Source organism: Hemitrygon akajei, chromosome 29 (genome assembly GCF_048418815.1).
Source record: "Hemitrygon akajei chromosome 29, sHemAka1.3, whole genome shotgun sequence".
In the NCBI taxonomy this organism is placed as follows: domain Eukaryota; kingdom Metazoa; phylum Chordata; class Chondrichthyes; order Myliobatiformes; family Dasyatidae; genus Hemitrygon; species Hemitrygon akajei.
The window spans coordinates 3,584,253-3,606,067 of NC_133152.1; the positions used below are offsets into that span (position 1 = coordinate 3,584,253).

A 21,815-nucleotide genomic window follows, 5' to 3' on the forward strand; every position below is an offset into this window, starting at 1 on the left:
AATCTTCTCCCAAGTTGCAGTTCTCTTGCAGACTGCATCAGGTTTTCCTCCAGGAGTTCCTTGTATTTTGTTGCATTCATCTTACACTCTACCTTCACAAACCTTCCAGGGTCTGCTGCAGTGAAGCAGTCCCACAGCATGATGCAGCCACCACCATGCTTCACGGTAGGGCTGATGTGTTTTTGATGATAAGACCATAAGACAGAGGAGCAGAACTAGGTCGTTTGGCTTTTTTGCCTCTACTCCGCCACTCAATCATGGCTGATCCTTTTATCCTCTCAACCCCATTCCTTGGCCTTCTCCCTGTAACCTTTGCTGCCATGTCAAATCAAGAACCTATCAATCTCTGCCTTAAATACACCCAACTATCTGGCCTCCACAGCTGTCTGTGGTAACAAATTCCACAAATTGACCACCCTCCAGCTAAAAAAAAATTTCTCTGCATCTCTGTTTTAAATGGACACCCCTCTATCCTGAGGCTGTACCCTCTTGTCCTAGTCTCCTCCACCATGAGAAACATCCTTTCCACGTTTACACTATCCAGGCCTCTTCAAAATTTGAAAGGTTTCAGTGACTCCCCCGCCCCCAATCCTTGTAAATTTCAGTGAGTACGGACCCAGAGCCATCAAATGTTCCTCATATGATAACTCTTTCATTCCTGAAATCATCCTCGTGAACCCTTGTGATGATGTCCATTGTTAGGCTTAAGCCGTACATAGCGTTTAGTCCGATGGCCAAAAAACTCAATTTTGTTTTCATCAGATCATAAAACCTTTGTCCAGTAGACTTCAGAGTCTTCCACATGCCTTCTGGCAAACTCGAGCCGCGATTTCATGTGAGTCTTTGCAACCAGTGCTTTTTCGTTGCGACTGGTGATATACCCATTGAACCGTTACTGTATGCTCAGTCTCTCTCATTTTAGCCACTGAAGCTTGTAAGTCCTCCGGAGTTGTCATAGGTCTCTTGGTGGCCTCCCTCACCAGTTCTTTCTTGCACGGTCACTCAGTTTTTGAGGATGGCCTGCTCGAGGAAGATTTACAGTGTGCCACATTCTTTCTACTTCTTGATGATTGACTTAACTATATTCAAAGGGCTATTCAATGACTTGGAAGTTTTCTTGTATCCATCTCCTGACTTGTGCTTTTCAATAACCATTTTGTGGAGCTGCTTGCAATGTTCCTTTGTCTTCATGGTGTAGGTTTTCCCAGGATAGTGACTCACCAGTGGTTTGACCTTCCAGATACAGGTGTATTTTTACTATAGTTAATTGACATACCTTGACTGCACACAGGTCTCCTAAATAAATCTGTTAACTAGTTATGTGACTACTAAAAACAATTGGCTGCAGCAGTGATGATTTGGTGTGTCATATTAAAGGGGGGATGAATACTTATGTAATTGGTTATTTTGTATTTTATATTTGTAATTGATTTAGATCATTTTGTAGAGACCTGCTTTCACTTTGACACAAAAGAGTCATTTTCTGTTGATCAGAGTCAAAAAAGCCACGTTAAATCCACTGTGATTCAGTGTTATAAAACAAAGTAACCCTCAAGTTTGGCCAACAGCATTAGTCTATGGAAGACAGTCTCTGGCCCCGCCAGTCATGTGAAATCTGAGGTGTGGATGCTGTGTGATCTGTTCCCCTGGTACCATGAAATAACAGATAGTACACCATATGCAATTAAATGATGTAGCTTTATAATTCTTAATTTGACTAAAGGGTTAGTAAAGTAACACAAAAAGAACAGGGCCCATTTTAATGACACAGTCTAATGTGCACAAGTTGGAGCTCATGGTTTCCCTTCCGTTGGTCCTCCATTGATTTCCCCAGGCTTCGTTGACTCCTGGCCCCACTCCTTTCTGGTGTCTGCGACCTCTCCTGTCTGGCATCTTCTCTCTCCATCTTCCGCTGAACCAAAGACCCAGATCACCTCGGTCTCAGGCACACAACAAGAAAAAAAACACTCCCTTCAGTGGACGGCACAGATTCTAAATCCCCCGTTATCTCCAGCAATAAACCAAACACTGCTGCTACAGAAAAACCATTACTTTAGCAGTGCTTCGACAGAAAGACCATTACATTAGCAGTGGAACCTTTCCCAGGGTGGTACAACAATAAAAGGTGAAAACTTTCAACAGGGCTGACTGCCTTTTATAGGCAACTGTATTATAAGTAAAAGCAAGTAATTATTTTCTAAAAAATTACTTACTGTTGTTTGTTTTTTTAATCTCAGATTTTGAACCACAGTCCATCTGTGAGCACCTTCAGTACTTATTTGCTTTGCTTCAGAGCAGCAATAGAAGATATATTGATCCTTCTGGATTTGTAAAAGCATTGGGCCTGGATACGGGACAGCAGCAGGTATGTAGACGGGAATGTAGTAACTGATGTGTTAAATTATTATTCGTAGATGTACGCATACAAAATACTGGAGGAACTCAATAGCAATCATCATTGAGGCTGCTCATCCTTCTCCATTTGGGCACTGATATAATTGTTGCCCTTTTGAAGCAGGTAGGCATCTGACTGTAGCAGTGAGAGACTGAGGATATCCTTGAACAATCTCACCATTTGGTCGGCACAGGTTTTCAGTCCCCAACCAGATACTCCATTAGGACCACATAACCATTACAGCACGGAAACAGGCCATCTCAGCCCTTCTAGTCCATGCCGAATGCTTACTCTCACCTAGTCCCACCGACCTGCACTCAGCCCATCACCCTCCATTCCTTTCTTGTCCATATATCTATCCAATTTTTTTTTTAAATGATAAAATCGAACATTCCTCTACCACTTCTACTGGAAGTTTGTTCCACACAGCTACCACTCTCTGAGTAAAGAAGTTTCCCCTTGTGTTACCCCTAAACTTTTGCCCCTTAACTCTCAACTCATGTCAGCTTGTTTGAATCTCCCCTACTCTCAATGGAAAAAGCCTATCCACGTCAACTCTATCTATCCCCCTCAAAATTTTAAATACCTCTATCAAGTCCCCCCTCAACCTTCTACGCTCCAAAGAATAAAGATCTAACTTGTTCAACCTTTCTCTGTAACTTAGGTGCTGAAACCCAGGTACCATTCTAGTAAATTCTAGTAGCTTCCAGGAGGTAATTACACCTAAGGAACAGGGCACAGGTAATTGGGTTACCGTCAAGCGAGGGAAGGGGAAAGGGCAGGTAGTGCAGGGTTCCCCTGTGGCCATTCCCCTCCAAAACAGGCATACTGATTTGGATACTGTTGGGGGCGGATGGCTTACCTGGGACAAGCGGTGGCAGCCGGATCTCTGGCACTGAGTCTGGTTCTGCAGTGCAGAAGGGAGGGAGGAAGAAGAGGAGAGCGGTAGTGATAGGGGACTTCATAGTCAGGGTACAGACAGGAGATTCTGTGGTCGTGACAGAGACTCCCGGATGGTTTGTTGCCTCCTGTGTGCCAGAGTCAGGGATGTCTCTGATCGCGTGCATAGCATTCTGAGGTGGGAGGGTGATCAGCCAGATGTCGTGGTACACATCGGTACCAATGACATAGGTAGAAAGAGTCAGAAGGTCCTGAAGAGTGAGTACAGAGAGCTTGGTAGGAAGTTGAAAAACAGGACCTCGAGGGTAGTAATCTCCAGATTACTGCCTGTGCCACGTGCCAGTGAGGGTAAGAGTAAGATGCTCTGGCAGATCAACACGTGGCTGAGAAACTGGTGTAGGGGGCAGGGTTTCAGATTTCTAGATCATTGGGACCTCTTCTGGGGCAGGTGGGGCCTGTACAAGAGAGACGGGTTACACCTGAACTACAAGGGGACTAATATACTTGCAGAGAGGTTTGCTAGTGTTTTTTTTTAATTAGATTTGCAGGGGGATGGGAACCAGAGTGCCAGAGTAGTTAGTGGAATGGGGGTAAAAATAAATGATGTGAGTAGCTCATGCAAAGTCACAAATAGGTTGTGTGTAGTGGTAATAATCTTCTGAGGTGAGTATATTTCAATGCGAGGAGTATTGTGGGAAAGGCAGACGAGTTGAGGGCCTGGATTGACACATGGAATTCTGACATCATAGCCATTACTGAAACTTGGCTACAGGAGGGGCAGGACTGGCAGCTCAATGTTCCAGGGTTCCAATGTTTCAAACGTGATAGAGGCAGAGGAATGAAGGGTGGGGAGTGGCTTTGCTAGGCAGGGAAAATATTACAGCAGTGTTTCGGCAGGACAGATTAGAGGGCTTATCTACTGAGGCTATATGGGTGGAGCTGAGAAACAGGAAAGGTATGACCACATTAATAGGGTTGTATTATAGACCATCCAATAGTCAGCGAGAATTGTAGGAGCAAATCTGCAGGGAGATAACAGACAACTGCAGGAGACAGAAAGTTGTGATTGTAGGGGATTTTAATTTTCCACACATTGCTTGGGACTCCCATACTGTTAAAGGTCTAGATGGGTTAGAGTTTGTAAAATGTGTTTAGGAAAGTTTTCTAAATCAATATATAGATGTACCAACAAGGGAGGATGCAATATTAGATCTCCTAGTAGGAAATGAGTTAGGGCAGGTGACGGAAGTGTGTATAGGGGAACACTTTGGTTCCAGTGATCATAACGCCATTAGTTTCAACTTGATCATGGATAAAGGTAGATCTGGTCCTCAGGTTGAAGTTCTAAACTGGAAAAAGGCCAAATTTGAAGAATGAGAAAGGATCTAAAAAGCATAGATTGGGACAGGTTGTTCTCTGGCAAGGATGTGATTGGTAAGTGGGAGGCCTTCAAAGGAGAAATTTTGAGAGTGCAGAGTTTGTATGTTCCTGTCAGGGTTAAAGGCAAAATGAATAAGAATAAGGAACCTTGGTTCTCGAGGGTTATTAGAACTCTGATAAAGAAGAAGAGAGGGATGTGTAACATGTATAGGCAACAGGGAAGAAATAAGATGCTTGAGTATAAAAATAATAAGAAAATACTTAAAGAAAAAAATCAGGAGGGCTAAAAGAAGACATGAGGTTGCTTTGGCAGTCAGGGTGAAGGATAATCCAAGGAGCTTCTACAGGTATGTTAAGAGCAAAAGGATAGACCACTCTGACCTCTTGAAGATCAGAGTTGTCGGCTATGTATGGACCCAAAAGAAATGGGAGAGATATTAAATGAGTTTTTTGCATCTGTATTTACTAAGGAAACTGGAATGGAGTCTATGGAAACAAGGCAAACAAGTAGGGAGGTCATGGAACTTATACAGATTAAAGAGGAGGAATTGCTTGCTGACTTGAGGCAAATCAGAGTAGATAAATCCCCAGGACATGACAGGGTATTCCCTCAGACCTTGAGGGAGACTAGTGTTGAAATTGCAGGGGCCCTGGCAGAAATATTTAAAATGTCGATATCCACGGGTCACGTGCCGGAGAATTGGAGGATAACTCATGTAGTTCTGTTGTTTAAAAAAGGCTCAAAAAGTAAGCCGGGAAATTATAGGCCGGTAAGTTTGACATCGGTAGTAGGTAAATTATTGGAAGAAATAATAAGAGATAGGATCAACAAGTATTTGGATAGACAGGGAAAAAGTCAGCATGGCTTTGTGGGTGGTAGGTCATGTTTAACCAATCTATTAGTTTCTCGAGGAAGTTCCCAGGAAAGTGGATGAAGGGAAGGACATGGACTTCAGTAAGGCCTTTGACAAGGTCCCGCATGGGAGGTTAGTTAGGAAGATTCAGTCGCTAGGTATACATGGAGAGGGAGTAAATTGGATTAGACATTGGCTTAATGGAAGAAGCCAGAGAGTGGTCGTGGAGGATTGCTACTCTGAGTGAAGACCTGTGACTAGTGATGTGCCACAGGGAATGGCACTGGGTCTATTGTATTTGTCATCTATATCAATGATCTGGATGGTAATGTGGCAAATTGAATCAGCAAATTTGCTGATGATACAAAAATTGGAGGTGTAGCGGACAGTGGGGAAGGTTTTCAAAGCTTGCAGAGGGATTTGGACCAGTTGGAGGAATGGGCTGAAAAATGGCAGATGGAGTTTAATGTGGACAAGTGTGAGGTATTGCACTTTGGAAGGTCAAACCAAGGTAGAACATACAAGGTAAATGGTAGGAAACTGAGGAGTGCAGTAGAACAGAGGGATCTGGGAGTACAGATACGTAATTCCCTAAAAGTGGCGTCACAAGTAGATAGGGTCGTAAAGAGAGCTTTTGGTACATTGGCCTTTATAAATCAAAGTATTGAGTATAAGAGTTGGAATGTAATGGTGAGGTTGTATAGGACATTGGTGAGACTGAATTTGGAATATTGTGTGCAGTTTTGGTCACCGAATTCCAGGAAGGATATTAATAAGGTTGAAAGAGTGCAGAGAAGGTTCACAAGGATGTTGCTGGGACTTGAGAAGCTGAGTCACAGAGAAAGGTTGAATAGGTTGGGACATTATTCCCTGGAGCGTAGGAGAATGAGGGGTGATTTGATAGAGGTGTATAAAATTATGATGGGTATAGATGGAGAGAATGCAAGCAGGCTTTTTCCACTGAGGATAGGGGAGAAAAAACTAGAGGTCATGGCTTAAGGGTGAAGGGGGAAAAGTTTAAAGAGAACATTAGGGGTCTTCTTCATGCAGAGTGGTGGGAGTGTGGAATGAGCTGCCAGATGAAGTGGTGAATGCGGGCTCACTTTTGACATTTAAGAAAAACTTGGATGGGTACATGGATGAGAGGTGTATGGAGGGATATGGCCCAGGTGCAGGTCAGTGGGACTAGGCAGAAAAATGATTCGGCACAGCCAAGAAGGGCCAAAAGGCCTGTTTCTGTGCTGTAATGTTCTATGGTTCTAAATCTCCTCTGTACTCTCTCTATTTTGTTGACATCTTTCCTATAATTCGGTGACCAGAACTGTACAAAATACTCCAAATTTGACCTCACCAATGCCTTGTACAATTTTAACATTACATCCCAACTCCTATACGCAATGCTCTGATTTATTAAGGTCAGCATACCAAAAGCTTTCTTCACCACCCTATCCACGTGAGATTCCACCTTCAGGGAACTATGCACCTCTATTCCTAGATCACTCTGTTCTACTGCATTCTTCAATGCCCTACCATTTACCATGTATGTCCTATTTGGATTATTCCTACCAAAGTGTAGCACCTCACACTTAACAGCATTAAACTCCATCTGCCATCGTTCAGCCCACTCTTCTAACTGGCCTAAATCTTTCTGCAAGCTTTGAAAACCTACTTCATTATCCACAACACCACCTATCTTAGTATCATCTGCATACTTACTAATCCAATTTACCACCCCATCATCCAGATCATTAATGTATATGACAAACAGCATTGGACCCAGTACAGATCCCTGTGGCACACCACTAGTCACCGGCCTCCAACCTGACAAACAGTTATCCACCAGTACTCTCTGGCATCTCTCATCCAACCACTGTTGAATCCATTTCACTACTTCAATATTAATACCTAACGATTGAACCTTCCTAACTAACCTTCCGTATGGAACCTTGTCAAAGGGCTTACTGAAGACCATTCGCCTTGTGAAGGTTCACCCTCTTGAAAAATGTTCTGACTTTTCCCTCCATGACAGAGGTCACAGGGTCATCAGATGCTTCAGTGAGTCACATAGGTGTAGTTTTATTCACCCTTTCAACACCTGCATAAAAGGAGTGAACTATCCCAGTTATTAATGATGCTATGTACCGTCTTGTAGGAAGTAGTGGCCTGCAAGCCCTGACAGAGGTGAAGTGCATCTGATTCCATCTCTAATTTCAATTGGAAATTTCACTTTTTGCTCTAAAGTAGCCTTCTGTAGGTCATAACTGGACTTACTGTATAGTTCTGGATCACCGATCTTGAGTGCCACAGACCTGGCCCTCAGCACAGTGGTCATGTGTGGAGGCCAAAATGGCAGCGACTCTCTTTGATATTCTTGACTTGCACATTGACGAGCAGTTTTTTTACTACATGCATGGTGTTCTCATGTGTAATGAATTTGTTTCAGAGTTTTTGTGAACTTTGAAAGTAATTTATACAAAACCTTGGAATTTGTTTATTGATGGAGGTGATGCCTTTCTTCAAACAATGCGGACCTGTTATATTGAAAAAAAATTAGGATGAATACTACAGTTGGTTTCAGAAATAGATTTGAGAAAAAATTTAAATAATCATGGTATCAGAAATTCCAATTGGAGTTGTCAGTGAGGTAGCAAGCAGAACAGATTATTTGATATATTTGAATGGTAATGTACACAATGAGGATAGTAATGTACACATTGCTACGTTTTTGTATTCCTTGGCATATTAGAGTTGAGACAAGTGCAAAGATTATTTATGGGTTTTTAACTAAACTGGAATGATCCCTGCAAAAATGATTGACATGGTAAGAGGGTCCTGTGGATAAGTGAAAAACATGAAGATGGCAGTGGCAGGTGTAGAAGTGACACTTTGAGTTTTGAATTTATGATGTTGAGCTTCTGAGCAGAGTCAGATTTGTGTGACAGATCATTATAGGGATCATATACTTGGCGCTGGAGTGAAAATGTTTGAAGGTCAAATCTGCCAGTTTAGTCAGAGTAGTCAGTTGATCCTGAATTAGTGTGAATTGATTAAAACATCTGAATGTAATTGCCTAACAAAGTAGCACACCAGTATTTTGTGGACAATTAAATACTGTTTTCTAGATTACTCTTGCTATATTTTCCAGATTTAACTTGCAATCATAGTTCACTACAACACAGAAACAGGCCCTCTGGCTCATCTAGTCCTTACTGAATTATTAATCTGTCTTGTTCCATCAACCTGTACCTGGACCATAGCCCTCTAAACTCCTCCCATCCATGTACCTATCCAAATTTCTCTTAAATGGTGAAATTGAACTCACACCCACCACTTCTATAAGCAGCTTGTTCCACACTTTCACCACCATCTGAATGAAGAAGCTCCCCCTCAAGTTCCCCTTTACATTTCATTTTTTTATCCTTAACCCAAGATCTCTAGTTCTAGTTTTACCCAACTTCAGTGTAAAAAGCCTGTTAATAGTTACCCTATCTATACTCCTATCATATTTTCTATGATATTTATATAAATTTTGATGATATTTATATATTTTTATACCCCTATCAAATCTCCCTCATTCTTCTACACTTTGGAGATTTATTTATTTATTTCGAGGCATCCAGCCCTAATAGACGTGTCACCAGCAGGCCACTGGTTTAACCCCAGCCTAATCACAGAACAATTTAAAATGACCAATTAACCTACAATACGGTATGTCTTTGGACCATGGGAGGAAACCAGAGCACCTGGAGGAAGCACAACATTCTACAGAGAGAACATAGAAACTCCTTAGAAGATTTAGGATGAAACTCTGAACTCCAGGCTGTGATAGGGTCATAATAACTGCTTTCACTCAGGTCCTCAGATCCTGACATCTTTGTAAATTTTCTCTACGCTCTTTAAATCTTGTTGCTATATTTCAGGTAGGTAGGTGACCAGAATTGCAAACATTACTCTGAATTAATCCCAACCCACACTTTGTACAACTCCTTTCTTTTTTTCTTTTTCAATCTTTTTTTTATTGTTATTAATATCAACAAAACAAAATTGATACATAGATAATGGGATTACAAACATATACATTTCAACTGAACATGAAAGAATACATAAGTAATGATTACAGTATAAATGAGTATTCCCAAATCATAAACGATACAATATACAAATAAACAAGGCAAACCTAAGTATATCATAATATATATTAAAAAAACAGATAAAAGAAAAAGAAAAAAAATATGCAAAAAAAAACTAATCTAATGATCTAATAACTAATAAGGAAAAAAAAACAAAAAAACAAAAAAAGAAAAAAGAGAAAAAGGAAGAAAAGAAAAGGGCTGTTTATAATACCTCACAAAAATACAAAATCATCAATGTTGTCAACTCCGATCCTCTCAACATATATAAAATCAAAACTGGAAAAACAGATAGGCTTGGAACAGGGTCATATTACATCATATGAAAATATTGAATAAATGGTCTCCATATCTTTTCAAATTTACTAGAAGTATCAAATACAACACTTCTAATTTTTTCTAAATTTAGACATAACATAGTTTGAGAAAACCAGAGAAATACGGTAGGAGGATTAATTTCTTTCCAATTCAACAAAATAGATCTTCTAGCCATTAATATAAGAAATGCAATCATTCGACAAGCGGAAGAGGATAAATAGAGTGAGTCCATCATTGGTAAACCAAAAATTGCAGTGATAGGATGAGGTTGTAAATCAATGTTCAATACTGCAGAAATAATATCAAAAATATCTTTCCAATATTTTTTCAAGAGCGGACACGACCAGAACATATGAGTTAAAGACGCTATCTCAGAATGACATCTGTCGCAAATAGGATTTATATAGGAATAGAAACGAGCCAATTTATCCTTGGACATATGAGCCCTGTGCACAACTTTAAACTGTATTAATGAATGTTTAGCACATATAGATGATGTATTAACTAATTGAAGAATTTTATCCCAATTCTCAATAGGGATAGTAAGGTTAAGTTCTCTTTCCCAATCATTTTTAGTCTTATAAAAGGGCTCTGAACGTATCTTCATAATTATATTATAAAGTTTTGATATTAGCCCTTTCTGAAACGGATTTAGTTCAAACAAATTCTCCAAAATACCTGAAGACACAAAATTTGGAAAAGTAGGAAGTACAGTATTTAAGAAATTCCTAATCTGTAAATATCTAAAAAAAATGAAATCTAGGCAAATTATATTTATTAGATAATTGCTCAAAACACATAAAACAATTATCCAAAAATAAATCGGAAAATCGTAATAATCCTTTAGTCTTCCAAGCTGAATAAGCTTGGTCTATAATAGAAGGATAAAAAAGCAATTGGATACAATAGGAATATTTAAAACAAACTGAGTCAACCCAAAAAATTTCCGAAATTGAAACCATATACGTAAAGTATGTTTAACTATTGGGTTGTCAATTCGTTTCGGCAATTTAGAAAGAGCAAAGGGAACAGAAGTCCCTAAAATAGAACCCAATGCAAATCCTTGTACAGATTTAATTTCCAAGTTCACCCAATGAGGGCTAAAAGATATATCCCAATCCTTTAACCAACATATCAAATATCGGATATTAATTGCCCAATAATAAAATCTAAAATTAGGCAATGCCAATCCACCTTCCTTCTTTGCCTTCTGTAAGTATATTTTACCTTACCTAGGATTTTTATTCTGCCATATATATGAGGAAATTTTTGAATCAACATTAGCAAAAAAGGATTTTGGAATAAAAATTGGTACCGCTTGAAATATATATAAAAACTTGGGTAAAATAACCATCTTAATAGCATTAATCCGACCTATCAGAGATAAAGATAGTGGTGACCACTTAGTAAACAAACATTTAATTTGATCAATTAAAGGTAAAAAATTAACCTTAAATAAGTCTTTATAGTTTTTTGTGATTTTAATCCCGAAGTAAATAAAAGAGTCATTAACTAATTTAAAAGGTAAATTTCCATAAATTGGAACCTGTCTATTTAAAGGAAACAATTCACTCTTTCTTTTCAAATCTTTTTATTAATTTTTAAAAAAAACAGAAGAAAAATATTATTACAAGACATTTGAGAGTACATAATAGATTGATTGACATTCAAATATATATTGATCCATACATAGAATCTCTCAAACTCATATTGTAATATAAATGATTTAAGAGGAAAAAAAACCCCCAAAAGAAAACAACAACAACTAAATAAAAAAAAACTAACCAACATGGGCAATCGCATAATGTTATATATATACAGTAGTGCCTATGACTCCCAACCTCCATCCACACAATTCAGGATAGTGACAATAAGGTTCAGGATCAGACCGTTTAATTCATATGAAAATGCTGAATAAATGGTCTCCAAGTTTCCTCAAATTTAACTGAAGAATCAAAAACCACACTTCTAATTTTTTCTAAACTTAAACAGGAAATAGTTTGGGAAAACCACTGAAATACAGTTGGAGGATTAGTTTCTTTCCAATTCAGTAAAATGGATCTTCTAGCCATTAGTGTAATAAATGCAATCATTCGTTGGGATGAAGCAGATAAACACTTATTATCTATCATTGGTAGGCCAAAAATTGCAGTAAAAGGATGTGGTTGGAGATTAATATTTAAAACTCTTGAAATAATATTAAAAATATCTTTCCAATAGTTTTGTAAACAAGGACAAGACCAAAACATATGAGTCAACGAAGCTATATCAGAATGACATCTATCACAGGTTGGATTAACATACGAATAAAATCGAGCAAGTTTATCTTTAGACATGTGAGCTCTATGTACAACCTTAAATTGTATTAGAGCATGTTTAGCACAGATAGAGGATGAGTTTACCAATAATAGAATTTTTTCCCATTGCTCAGCAGATATAGGGCAATGCAGTTCTTCCTGCCATTCCTTCTTAATTTTTTCAGATATATCTGGTTGTAGATTCATAATCATATTATAAATGATAGCAACTAAGCCCTTTTGACAAGGATTAAGAGCTAAAATTCTTTCTGTAATGTCCAATGGACATTCTTTCGAAAAAGACTTTAGTTCATTATATAAAAAATTTCTAACTTGTAGATATCTAAAAAAATGGGTTTTAGATAAATTATATTTATTAGATAACTGTTCGAAGGACATAATGTTATCATCCAAAAACAGATCACGAAAACATGTTATACCTTTTGTTTTCCATAAATAAAAGGCTTGATCTATGGAAGATGGTCGAAAAAAGTAATTAGATGTTATAGGACTTGACAGTATAAACTTATTCAAACCAAAAAATTTACGAAATTGAAACCAGATTCGTAATGTATACTTGACTATAGGATTAGTTATCTGTTTATTCATTTTAAATAACAAAAAGGGAAGTGAAGATCCTAAGATTGAAATCAATGAGAAATCTTGCACAGATTTACATTCCAAATTTACCCATTGTGGGCCAGCAACTGTAGTCGAATCTTGTATCCAAAATATCAAATACCGTATATTAACTGCCCAATAGTAAAATCTTAAATTTGGTAAAGCCAAGCCGCCCTCCTTCTTAGGCTTCTGTAAATATTTTTTAGCTAACCTAGGATTTTTGTTCTGCCACAAATACGAAAATATTTTAGAATCAACTATATCAAAGAAAGATTTAGGAATAAAAATTGGTAATGCTTGAAATAGATATAAAAATTTAGGTAGTATCATCATCTTAATGGCATTAATTCTACCTACCAAAGACAAAGATAGTGGAGACCACCTGTTAGCAAGTTGCTTAATTTGATCTATTAAAGGCAAAAAATTAGTTTTAAATAAATCTTTATGTTTTTTAGTAATTTTAATACCTAAATAAGTAAAATAGTCTGTGACAATTCTATATGGTACCCGATTATAAATTGAAGTGTGCAAATTTAATGGAAAAAGTTCACTCTTATTAAAATTCAATTTATACCCAGAAAAGTTACTAAATTGAGCAAGCAAAGAAGAAATAGCAGGAATAGATCTTTCAGGATCAGATATATATAATAACAAATCATCTGCATATAATGATACCTTATACATCGTCTCCCCACGGGTAATACCTAAAATATTGGGTGATTCACGAATAGCTATAGCCAAGGGTTCCAAAGCAATGTCAAATAATAAAGGGCTTAAAGGACAACCTTGCCTTGTACCCCGAAATAACTGAAAAAAAGGGGATCTTTGATTATTAGTGAAAACCGAAGCTAAAGGTTTCTGATATATTAATTTAATCCATGATATAAATTTTGAACTAAAGTTAAAATGTTGCAAAGTATTAAATAAATATGACCATTCGACTCTATCAAATGCTTTTTCGGCATCTAAGGAAATGACACATTCTGGGATTTTAGATGAAGAAGTATAAGCAATATTAATTAATTTTCTAATATTAAAAGATGAATAACGATTTTTAATAAATCCAGTCTGATCCTCAGAAATAATCCGAGGCAATATATTTTCTAATCTAATAGCCAAGATTTTACTAAAAATCTTAAAATCCATATTCAGCAAAGATATAGGCCGATAAGATGCACATTCAGTGGGGTCTTTATCTTTTTTAAGAATTAAGGAAATAGAAGCTTCATAAAAAGATTGTGGTAGTTTACCTATACTTAATGCATCTTTAAAAATTTTACAAAGCCAAGGAGAAAGTATAGAAGAAAAGGATTTAAAAAATTCTGCAGAAAAACCATCTGGGCCCGAAGCTTTACCCGAGTTCATTAAGAAAATAGCCTTTTCTATTTCAGACTCCGTAATAGGTGTATCCAAAAATACACTATCCTCAACAGTTACTTTTGGAATATTCAATTTCCTTAAAATTTCACTCATTATAGAAGAGTCTTTAGTACATTCTGATTGATATAAAGAATTATAAAAATCTTGAAAGGCTTTATTTATCTCTTTGTGATCAATCGTCAGAGTACCATCTTGTTTACGAATCTTAGTAATTTGTCGCTTATCCGAAACAATTTTCAATTGGTTAGCTAGTAATTTACCAGACTTATCTCCATATGTATAAAATTGAGCTTTCGATTTAATTAACTGACTTTCAATCGAAGAGGTTAATAATAAACTATGCTCCATTTGAAGTTCCACCCTTTCTTTATAAAGTTCTTTACTAGGGGTCAATGCGTAAATCTTATCAATTGCCTTAATTTTATCAACTAATGTTGATATTTTAGAATTAGTTCGTTTCCTAACTCCGGCAGAATATGAAATAATCTGTCCACGAATATATGCCTTAAAAGTATCCCACAGAATTCCACTAGAGATGTCTGCTGTAGAATTTATTGAGAAAAACAAATCAATTTGCTGTTTAATAAAGTTAACAAAGTCAGAGTCCTGCAGTAAAACAGGATTAAACCTCCAACTTTTAGTACTAATATATGAATCCGTCACCTTAATAGATAACTTCAAAGGTGCATGATCAGATATAGCAATAGAGTCATATTTGCAATCCATAACATCTGTAAGTAAATGCTGATCAATGAAAAAGTAATCAATCCTTGAGTAATTATGATGCACATGGGAAAAGTATGAGAACTCTTTATCATTAGGGTGTAGAAAACGCCAGATTTCACAGATAGCTGAATCAATCATAAAAGAATTAATAAGAGAAGCCGATTTGTTCGGAAAAGTTTGAATGGGCTTGGATCTATCCATCAAAGGGTTTAAACAACAATTAAAATCCCCGCCCATTATCAATCTGTATTGATTCAGATTAGGAAAGGATGTAAATAAGCATTTAAAAAATTCAGGACAGTCAGTATTTGGAGCATAAACATTAACTAAAACAACTTTTTGATTAAAAAGCAAACCAGTAATAAGCAAAAATCTACCTTGCGGGTCTGAAATTGTTTCATGATGTATAAAAGCAGTTGATGAGTCTATAAAAATAGAAACACCTCTCACTTTGGCTTGCGAATTTGAGTGATACTGTTGGCCCTTCCAAAACCTAAACAACCTCTGACTATCCACCTTCCTTACATGAGTCTCTTGTACAAAAATAACATTCGCATTCATTCTATGGAATACTTTGAATACTTTTTTCCGTTTGATCGGATGATTTAAACCATTAGTATTCCAAGAAACAAAGTTAATAGTCTTATCCATATTGACAATACATATTACAGTTAACATATAGGTTTGAAAGAAAAGTGAACTCATGAACCCGGAAGGGGGAAGTAAGTTCAAAGGGAAGCCGGAAGTCACAGCACCGCAGCCATTTTTGTAGTTTCATATAAGCCCATGAAGTAAAACTAAGCAAAAAGCAAGCAGAAAAGAGAAAAAAAAGAAAAATCTCCCTCCCACCACCCTCAAGACCCCAGGAAAAAAGCCAAACAGAGGCAAGCGAGCGATCTAATACTAAAATTACCCCCTTGTCTCAAGACGGCAACTCAAACGTAACAAAGTTTAAAAAAAATACAAACAACCCACATTATAAAAAAAGGGTTGATATAGCAAAAATTAAAATATAAAATTAATGTTATAAATGTATATAAACAAAAAGGGTTAAAAAAAATTAAAACAATAAATGAAGGTTTAACACTTTCAAACAGATCAAAACAGTTATGACGCTACAAACACTGGAGTCTTTCGGGAAGAAGAAACGCCATTTTATTTTTTCCAAATCTTAATATTCAAATGCTAAAAATGTAAAAAAAAGAGCGTATATCGATTTAAAAAAAAAATAACCCTAATAGGTCATCTTCAACACTAATCGATTAATAATATATAAAAATATAAAATCAGAATAAGCCCGGTAGAAAAAAGAGAGCTTTAACCGTATATAAGAAATACATGTGAACCGTGTCAAAAAAAAACCCAAACGTCAATCTATAACAGATCCAAATCTATAGGCTAAATTACATTGATCAGCCCGATCAAATGTCATTGTTCCAGGAAACCTTGAGCATCCGCTGGCGATTTAAACAGCCGAAAAGATCCATCTTGAAGGGTGACTCTCAGGTGTGCTGGAAACAGCAACGCTTGCTTGTAGCCTTTCTGGTGAAAATTCGACATAACCGATCTGAAAGCCAGCCTAGCCCGTAGTACTTCGGGGCTATAGTCCTCCAGAATGCGAAAATTAAAATTTTGATAGGTTATCATACCTTTTTTACGAGCCGCACGAATCAGCCGTTCTTTGATATGAGGATAATGGATCCTGAGAATTATGTGCCGTGGTTTCAGACTTGAATCTGCCCGATATCTGGATACTCTGTGTGCCCGATCGATTATCGGGGGGTTATCCAGGACTTCTTCGCCCAGGACATCCACTAGAAATTTGGAGAAGAAAACGGTCAGATCACCGCTTTCAAATTTTTCCGGGATCCCAATTAACCGATGATTTTGTCTTCGAGAACGATTTTCCAAATCAGTAATTTTAACTTTATAGCGATCCATCTGTTGGATCGTCGAAGTTTGCTCTTCTTGCATTTTTTCGATTATACGATCCTTCTTACGAGCAGCTTCTTCAAGAACCAAAATGCTTGCTTGTTGTTCTTTTGATTCCCGTGAAAAGGTCAGGAACTTATCTTCGAGTGATCTCAAACGATCATCATACTGTGAGAATCTTCCAAGTAATTTTTTCTCCAGCTCATCAAATTTAGCTTCTATAAACTTCACAACAACTTCTAAAGTTAACGGTTCTCTCGTCTGTTTCGGTTCTTTTGCTTTAGACATTTCAGCAAGTTGAGAGTAATTCAGATAGTTTAAAAAAAATTCTATATGTTTAGACCCCTTTAAAATAAGTTTAAGGGGTGTTTGTAGGTTAAAAAAACGTAAAAGGTTTGGAGCAAAGCCTAGATGCGGTTTACTCCATGAGCGCCATCTTGAGACTCCAACAATTCACTCTTATTGAGATTTAATTTATACCCGGAAAAATCACTAAATTGAGCCAACAATGATAAAACTGCAGGAATGGATTTCTCAGGATCAGAAATAAATAATAATAAATCATCTGCATATAATGATAACTTATGTATATCTGTCCCACGATTAATGCCAAAAATGTTCTGTGATTCTCTGGTAGCAATTGCCAAGGGTTCTAAAGCAATATCAAATAATAATGGACTAAGAGGACAACCTTGTCTAGTACCCCGAAATAAACGAAAAAAGGGAGATCTTTGATTGTTAGTAAGCACCGAGGCTACTGGAGTATGATATATCAGTTTAATCCAGGAAATGAATGTTGGACTAAAATTAAACTTCTCAAGCACATTAAATAAGTATGGCCATTCAACTCTATCAAATGCTTTCTCTGCATCTAATGAAATGACACATTCTGAAGTGCTGTGTGAAGGAGTATAAACAATATTCAATAATCTCCTAGCATTGAAAAAAGAATAGCGATTTTTAATAAAACCTGTTTGATCTTCCGAAATAATTTGAGGTAATACCTTCTCCAGCCTGGATGCCAGTAACTTGGAAAAGATCTTGGAATCTACATTCAATAAAGATATTGGTCTATAGGATGCACAGTCAGTAGGGTCTTTATCTTTCTTCAATATTAAAGAAATGGAAGCTCTATAAAAAGATTGTGGCAAATTGCCCAATCTAATTGCTTCTTCAAAAACCCTGCATAACCAAGGAGAAAGAGTAGCGGAAAAACATTTTTAAAAATCTACTGTATACCCTTCTGGACCTGGTGCTTTCCCAGAATTCATAGAGGAAATAACCCCTTTAATTTCTGCTTCCGTAATAGGAGTTTCTAATATTGAAAGATCATCTGATGATAATTTTGGGAAATTCAATTTCCCAAGAAAATCACACATGGTATTATGATCATGAGGGAATTCGGAATGATACAGGGAGGTATAAAAATCTAGAAATGATTTGTTTAACTGTCAGATCCCCATTCTGCTGACGGATCTTAGTAATTTGACGTTTAACCAAAGCATTCTTCAATGGACTAGCTAACAGTTTACCCGATTTATCACTATGTATATAAAACTCAGATCTGGTTTTCATTAATTGATTTTCAATCGAAGATGTAAGTAATAAACTATGTTCCGTTTGAAGTTCAACCCTTTGTTTGTAAAGCTCCTTACTAGGAGTAATCGAATATTTCTTGTCAATCTCTTTAATTTTATCAACCAATAAAAGAATTTCCTTCTTAATGCGTTTTCTCAGAGCAACAGAGTAGGAGATAATCTGTCCACATATATATACTTTAAAAGTGTCCCAAAGTGTTCCGCAAGAAATATCATCCGTGGAATTAGTTGAAAAGAAGAAATCGATCTGTTCCTTCATAAATTTAATAAAATCCGGATCTTGCAGTAAGGTAGAATCAAATCGCCATTGTCTAGCACTAGAAGCTGTATCCGTAAATTTAATAGAAAGTTTTAATGGAGCATGTCAGAGATGGCTATAATATCATAATTATAACCAATTATCGATGGAATAAAACAAGAGTCAATAAAAAAAATAATCAATTCTCGAATAGGAATGATAAACATGTGAGAAAAATGAAAACTCTTTGTCCTTAGAATGCCGAAATCTCCAAATATCAAAAATTCCATTATCAGTCAAAAAAGAGTTAATACAAGTGGCCGACTTATTAGGTAAAGTCTGAGTAGATATAGATTTATCCAACAAAGGATTTAAACAACAATTAAAGTCACCACCCATTATTAACTTATATTCATTTAGATTAGGTAGAGAAGTAAATAAGGACTTAAAAAAATCGGGACAATCCACATTTGGAGCCTAAACGTTAACTATAGCAACCTTTTTGTTAAAAAGTAAGCCAGTAATTAACAAAAATCTACCATTCGGATCCGAAAAGAGATCGTGTTGGACAAATGCAATAGAGGAGTCAATAAAAATTGAAACTCCCTTTACTTTAGCATTCGAATTCGAATGGTACTGTTGGCCCCGCCAAAACCTAAAGAAGCAATAATTGTCCTCTTTCCTCACATGAGTTTCTTGTGCAAAAATAATATGAGCCTTAAGTCTTTGGAATACTTTGAAAATCTTTTTCCGTTTAATCGGATGATTTAAGCCATTAGTATTCCAAGAGACAAAATTAATGGTCTGAGCCATATTACTGAAATCAACCCTTTGATATATAAAGGGTTAACCAAATTATGAACTCATGCACCCGGAAGAGGAACAAAAATAAGGGGCGGACCCGGAAGTGACGACATCGCGGACATTTTTGTAGTTTCAAATCAGCCCAAATGAAAAAACTAAAAAAAACTGATATAAGAAACATAAGCTTTAGAAAAAGACCTCCCACCCCCCACCAAAGAAGAAAAAAAAAGAAAAAGAGGAAAAAGACCACCCCAGCCAGGAATAGGCTGGGAAAAAGGCAAAATGAAACTAAATCTACCCCTATATCAGCAGAAGACAACTCCGTATATAAAGGATAAAAAAAAGATCCACCCAAACTCTAAAGAAATAATAATCACTAAACTAAAACCAAACTTCTTAATATAATTGGTCATAAAAAAAAACCCAAAAAGAATATAATCACTAGTAACTTATAAATCGGGTAAAAACCCAAACAAACCAAAAAAAATTTAAACTATGATAAGAAATGCATTATAGGAAGAAGACGAAAGAGAAAAAAAATGGCGAAATCAAAAAAAACCCAAAAATATTTTAGAGAAGAAACCGCCATCTTAGTAAAAAAAAATTCACCTTCGAAGGATTAATAATAATAACCAAAAATGAAGTACAGTGGTTGAAGTAAGGCACTGGTATAATTAAATTTTGCTTACTTACTTTACCTACTTACTCCTTGACTGTCGAAGTAGGAGGTTTAAGATCTCAGTGAACACTCCAGCCGGTTGATCAGCACAGGTCTTTAGTACTTGGCCATGTAACCTATCTGAGCTGGATGCTTTTCGTGGATTCACCCTCCTGAAGGCTGCTTGCATGTTGGCCTCATCCTGAAATCTTAGGATCATCAGCGGCTGTGGGAGTTTGTGATGGTTCCTCTAGGTTTTGATGGTCAAAGCAAGCATAGAAGGCATTGAGTTCATTAGGAAGTGAAGTCCTGTTTTTGCTTATGTTGCTTGTTTTGGTGTAGGTAAAAATCAGTTAAATAAGGGTGATCATAGGTTAAAAAAAGTAAAGGTTATGGAGCGAATCTGAAACAGTGCTCACTCCATGAGCGTCTCCTGCTGACCTCTGTACAACTCCTGTACTCAGTACTTTCATTTATGATGGCTCACTTTATGACCCTACCTACCTGTGATCCCACGTTCAAGGAATTATGGATCCGTATTCCCAGATTCTGCTGTTCTACCACACTCCTCGTGCCTTATCACTTACCATTTCAGTCCTACCCTGGTTTGTCCTTCCAAAGTGTCACACCTCACTTGTCTGCATTAAACTCCATCTGTCATTTTCCCAGCCAATTTTTTCCATTTGGTTCAGACCAGGCTGCTGCAACATTTGATAGCTTTCATTGCTGTCCACTGTGCCCCCAATTTTGGTATCATTTTCAAATTTTCTGAACTAGTTTACAACTTTATCATCCAGATTATTGATATGGGAACCTGCCATTGGTTGGGGTTGACTGGATATTGCGTCCTAGCTGTAAATGCAAGCCAGGGCAGTACGATATCAAGAGCAAGCTGTTTCCCATGCAGCAGGCTCCTCCTCTCCATGTCCAGCGGTGTCACAGGACTTGCTAGCCAGTATTGAACTCGACATAGGACTGCCTGAGGGAATGTATCTCTAGATTTCTCCTTGGGGGTTTACTTCTGAAGCCTTCTCCATGATTGGGTATAACCACAGTGGAGGATTAAGATCAGAGTATTCCTTCTCTTTTAGGTGAGCTGCTAACCTCAGTTGACGAGCCCCATCTGCTGAGAGCAGTTAGTGTTAAGGCGCCGGTACCCACTCTTGCCCCTTCTCCTGTCAGTAGAAACAGTTCTGCCAGGCTTTGTAGTTAAGCCACATGTTAGACCAGGTTAAGGCTATTTCAGATGCAGACCATTGAGATAATTTAATAAGTAGTGATAACTTATTGACAGTCCGGCACTGATTCCTGCGGCACTCCACTAATCATAGCCCTCCGGTCAGAAGTGCAACAGTCCACTCCCACTTTCTGGCTTCTGCGAAGCCAATGTTTAATCTAATCCACTACTTCATCCTGAATGCCAAGCAACTAAATTCCTTGACCAACCTGCTATGCGTGACCCTATCAAATGCCCTGCTGAAATCCATGTAGACAGCATCGCCTTCTTTGCTTTCATAAACTTTCCTAGGAACTTTCTCAACAAACTCTATAAGACTGGTTAGAAGTGACCTACCACCCAAAGTC

The 21,815-nt window shown here is 37.2% G+C and overlaps 1 protein-coding gene across 5 annotated transcripts in view; it reads left to right on the forward strand.

The window, feature by feature from the left end:
* The window catches only part of usp48 (ubiquitin specific peptidase 48), a 249,502-nt gene that overhangs the window by 50,620 nt on the left and 177,067 nt on the right, over positions 1-21,815 (forward strand). For all 5 annotated transcript variants that reach the window (XR_012096644.1, XR_012096646.1, XR_012096645.1 and 2 more), the window contains exon 4: positions 2,238-2,365. Coding sequence is in view for 2 of the 5 variants with exons in the window: in XM_073031654.1 (XP_072887755.1) it covers positions 2,238-2,365 (128 nt within the window). In the remaining 3 variants the exon portion in view is untranslated. The remainder of the gene's footprint in view (positions 1-2,237; positions 2,366-21,815) is intronic.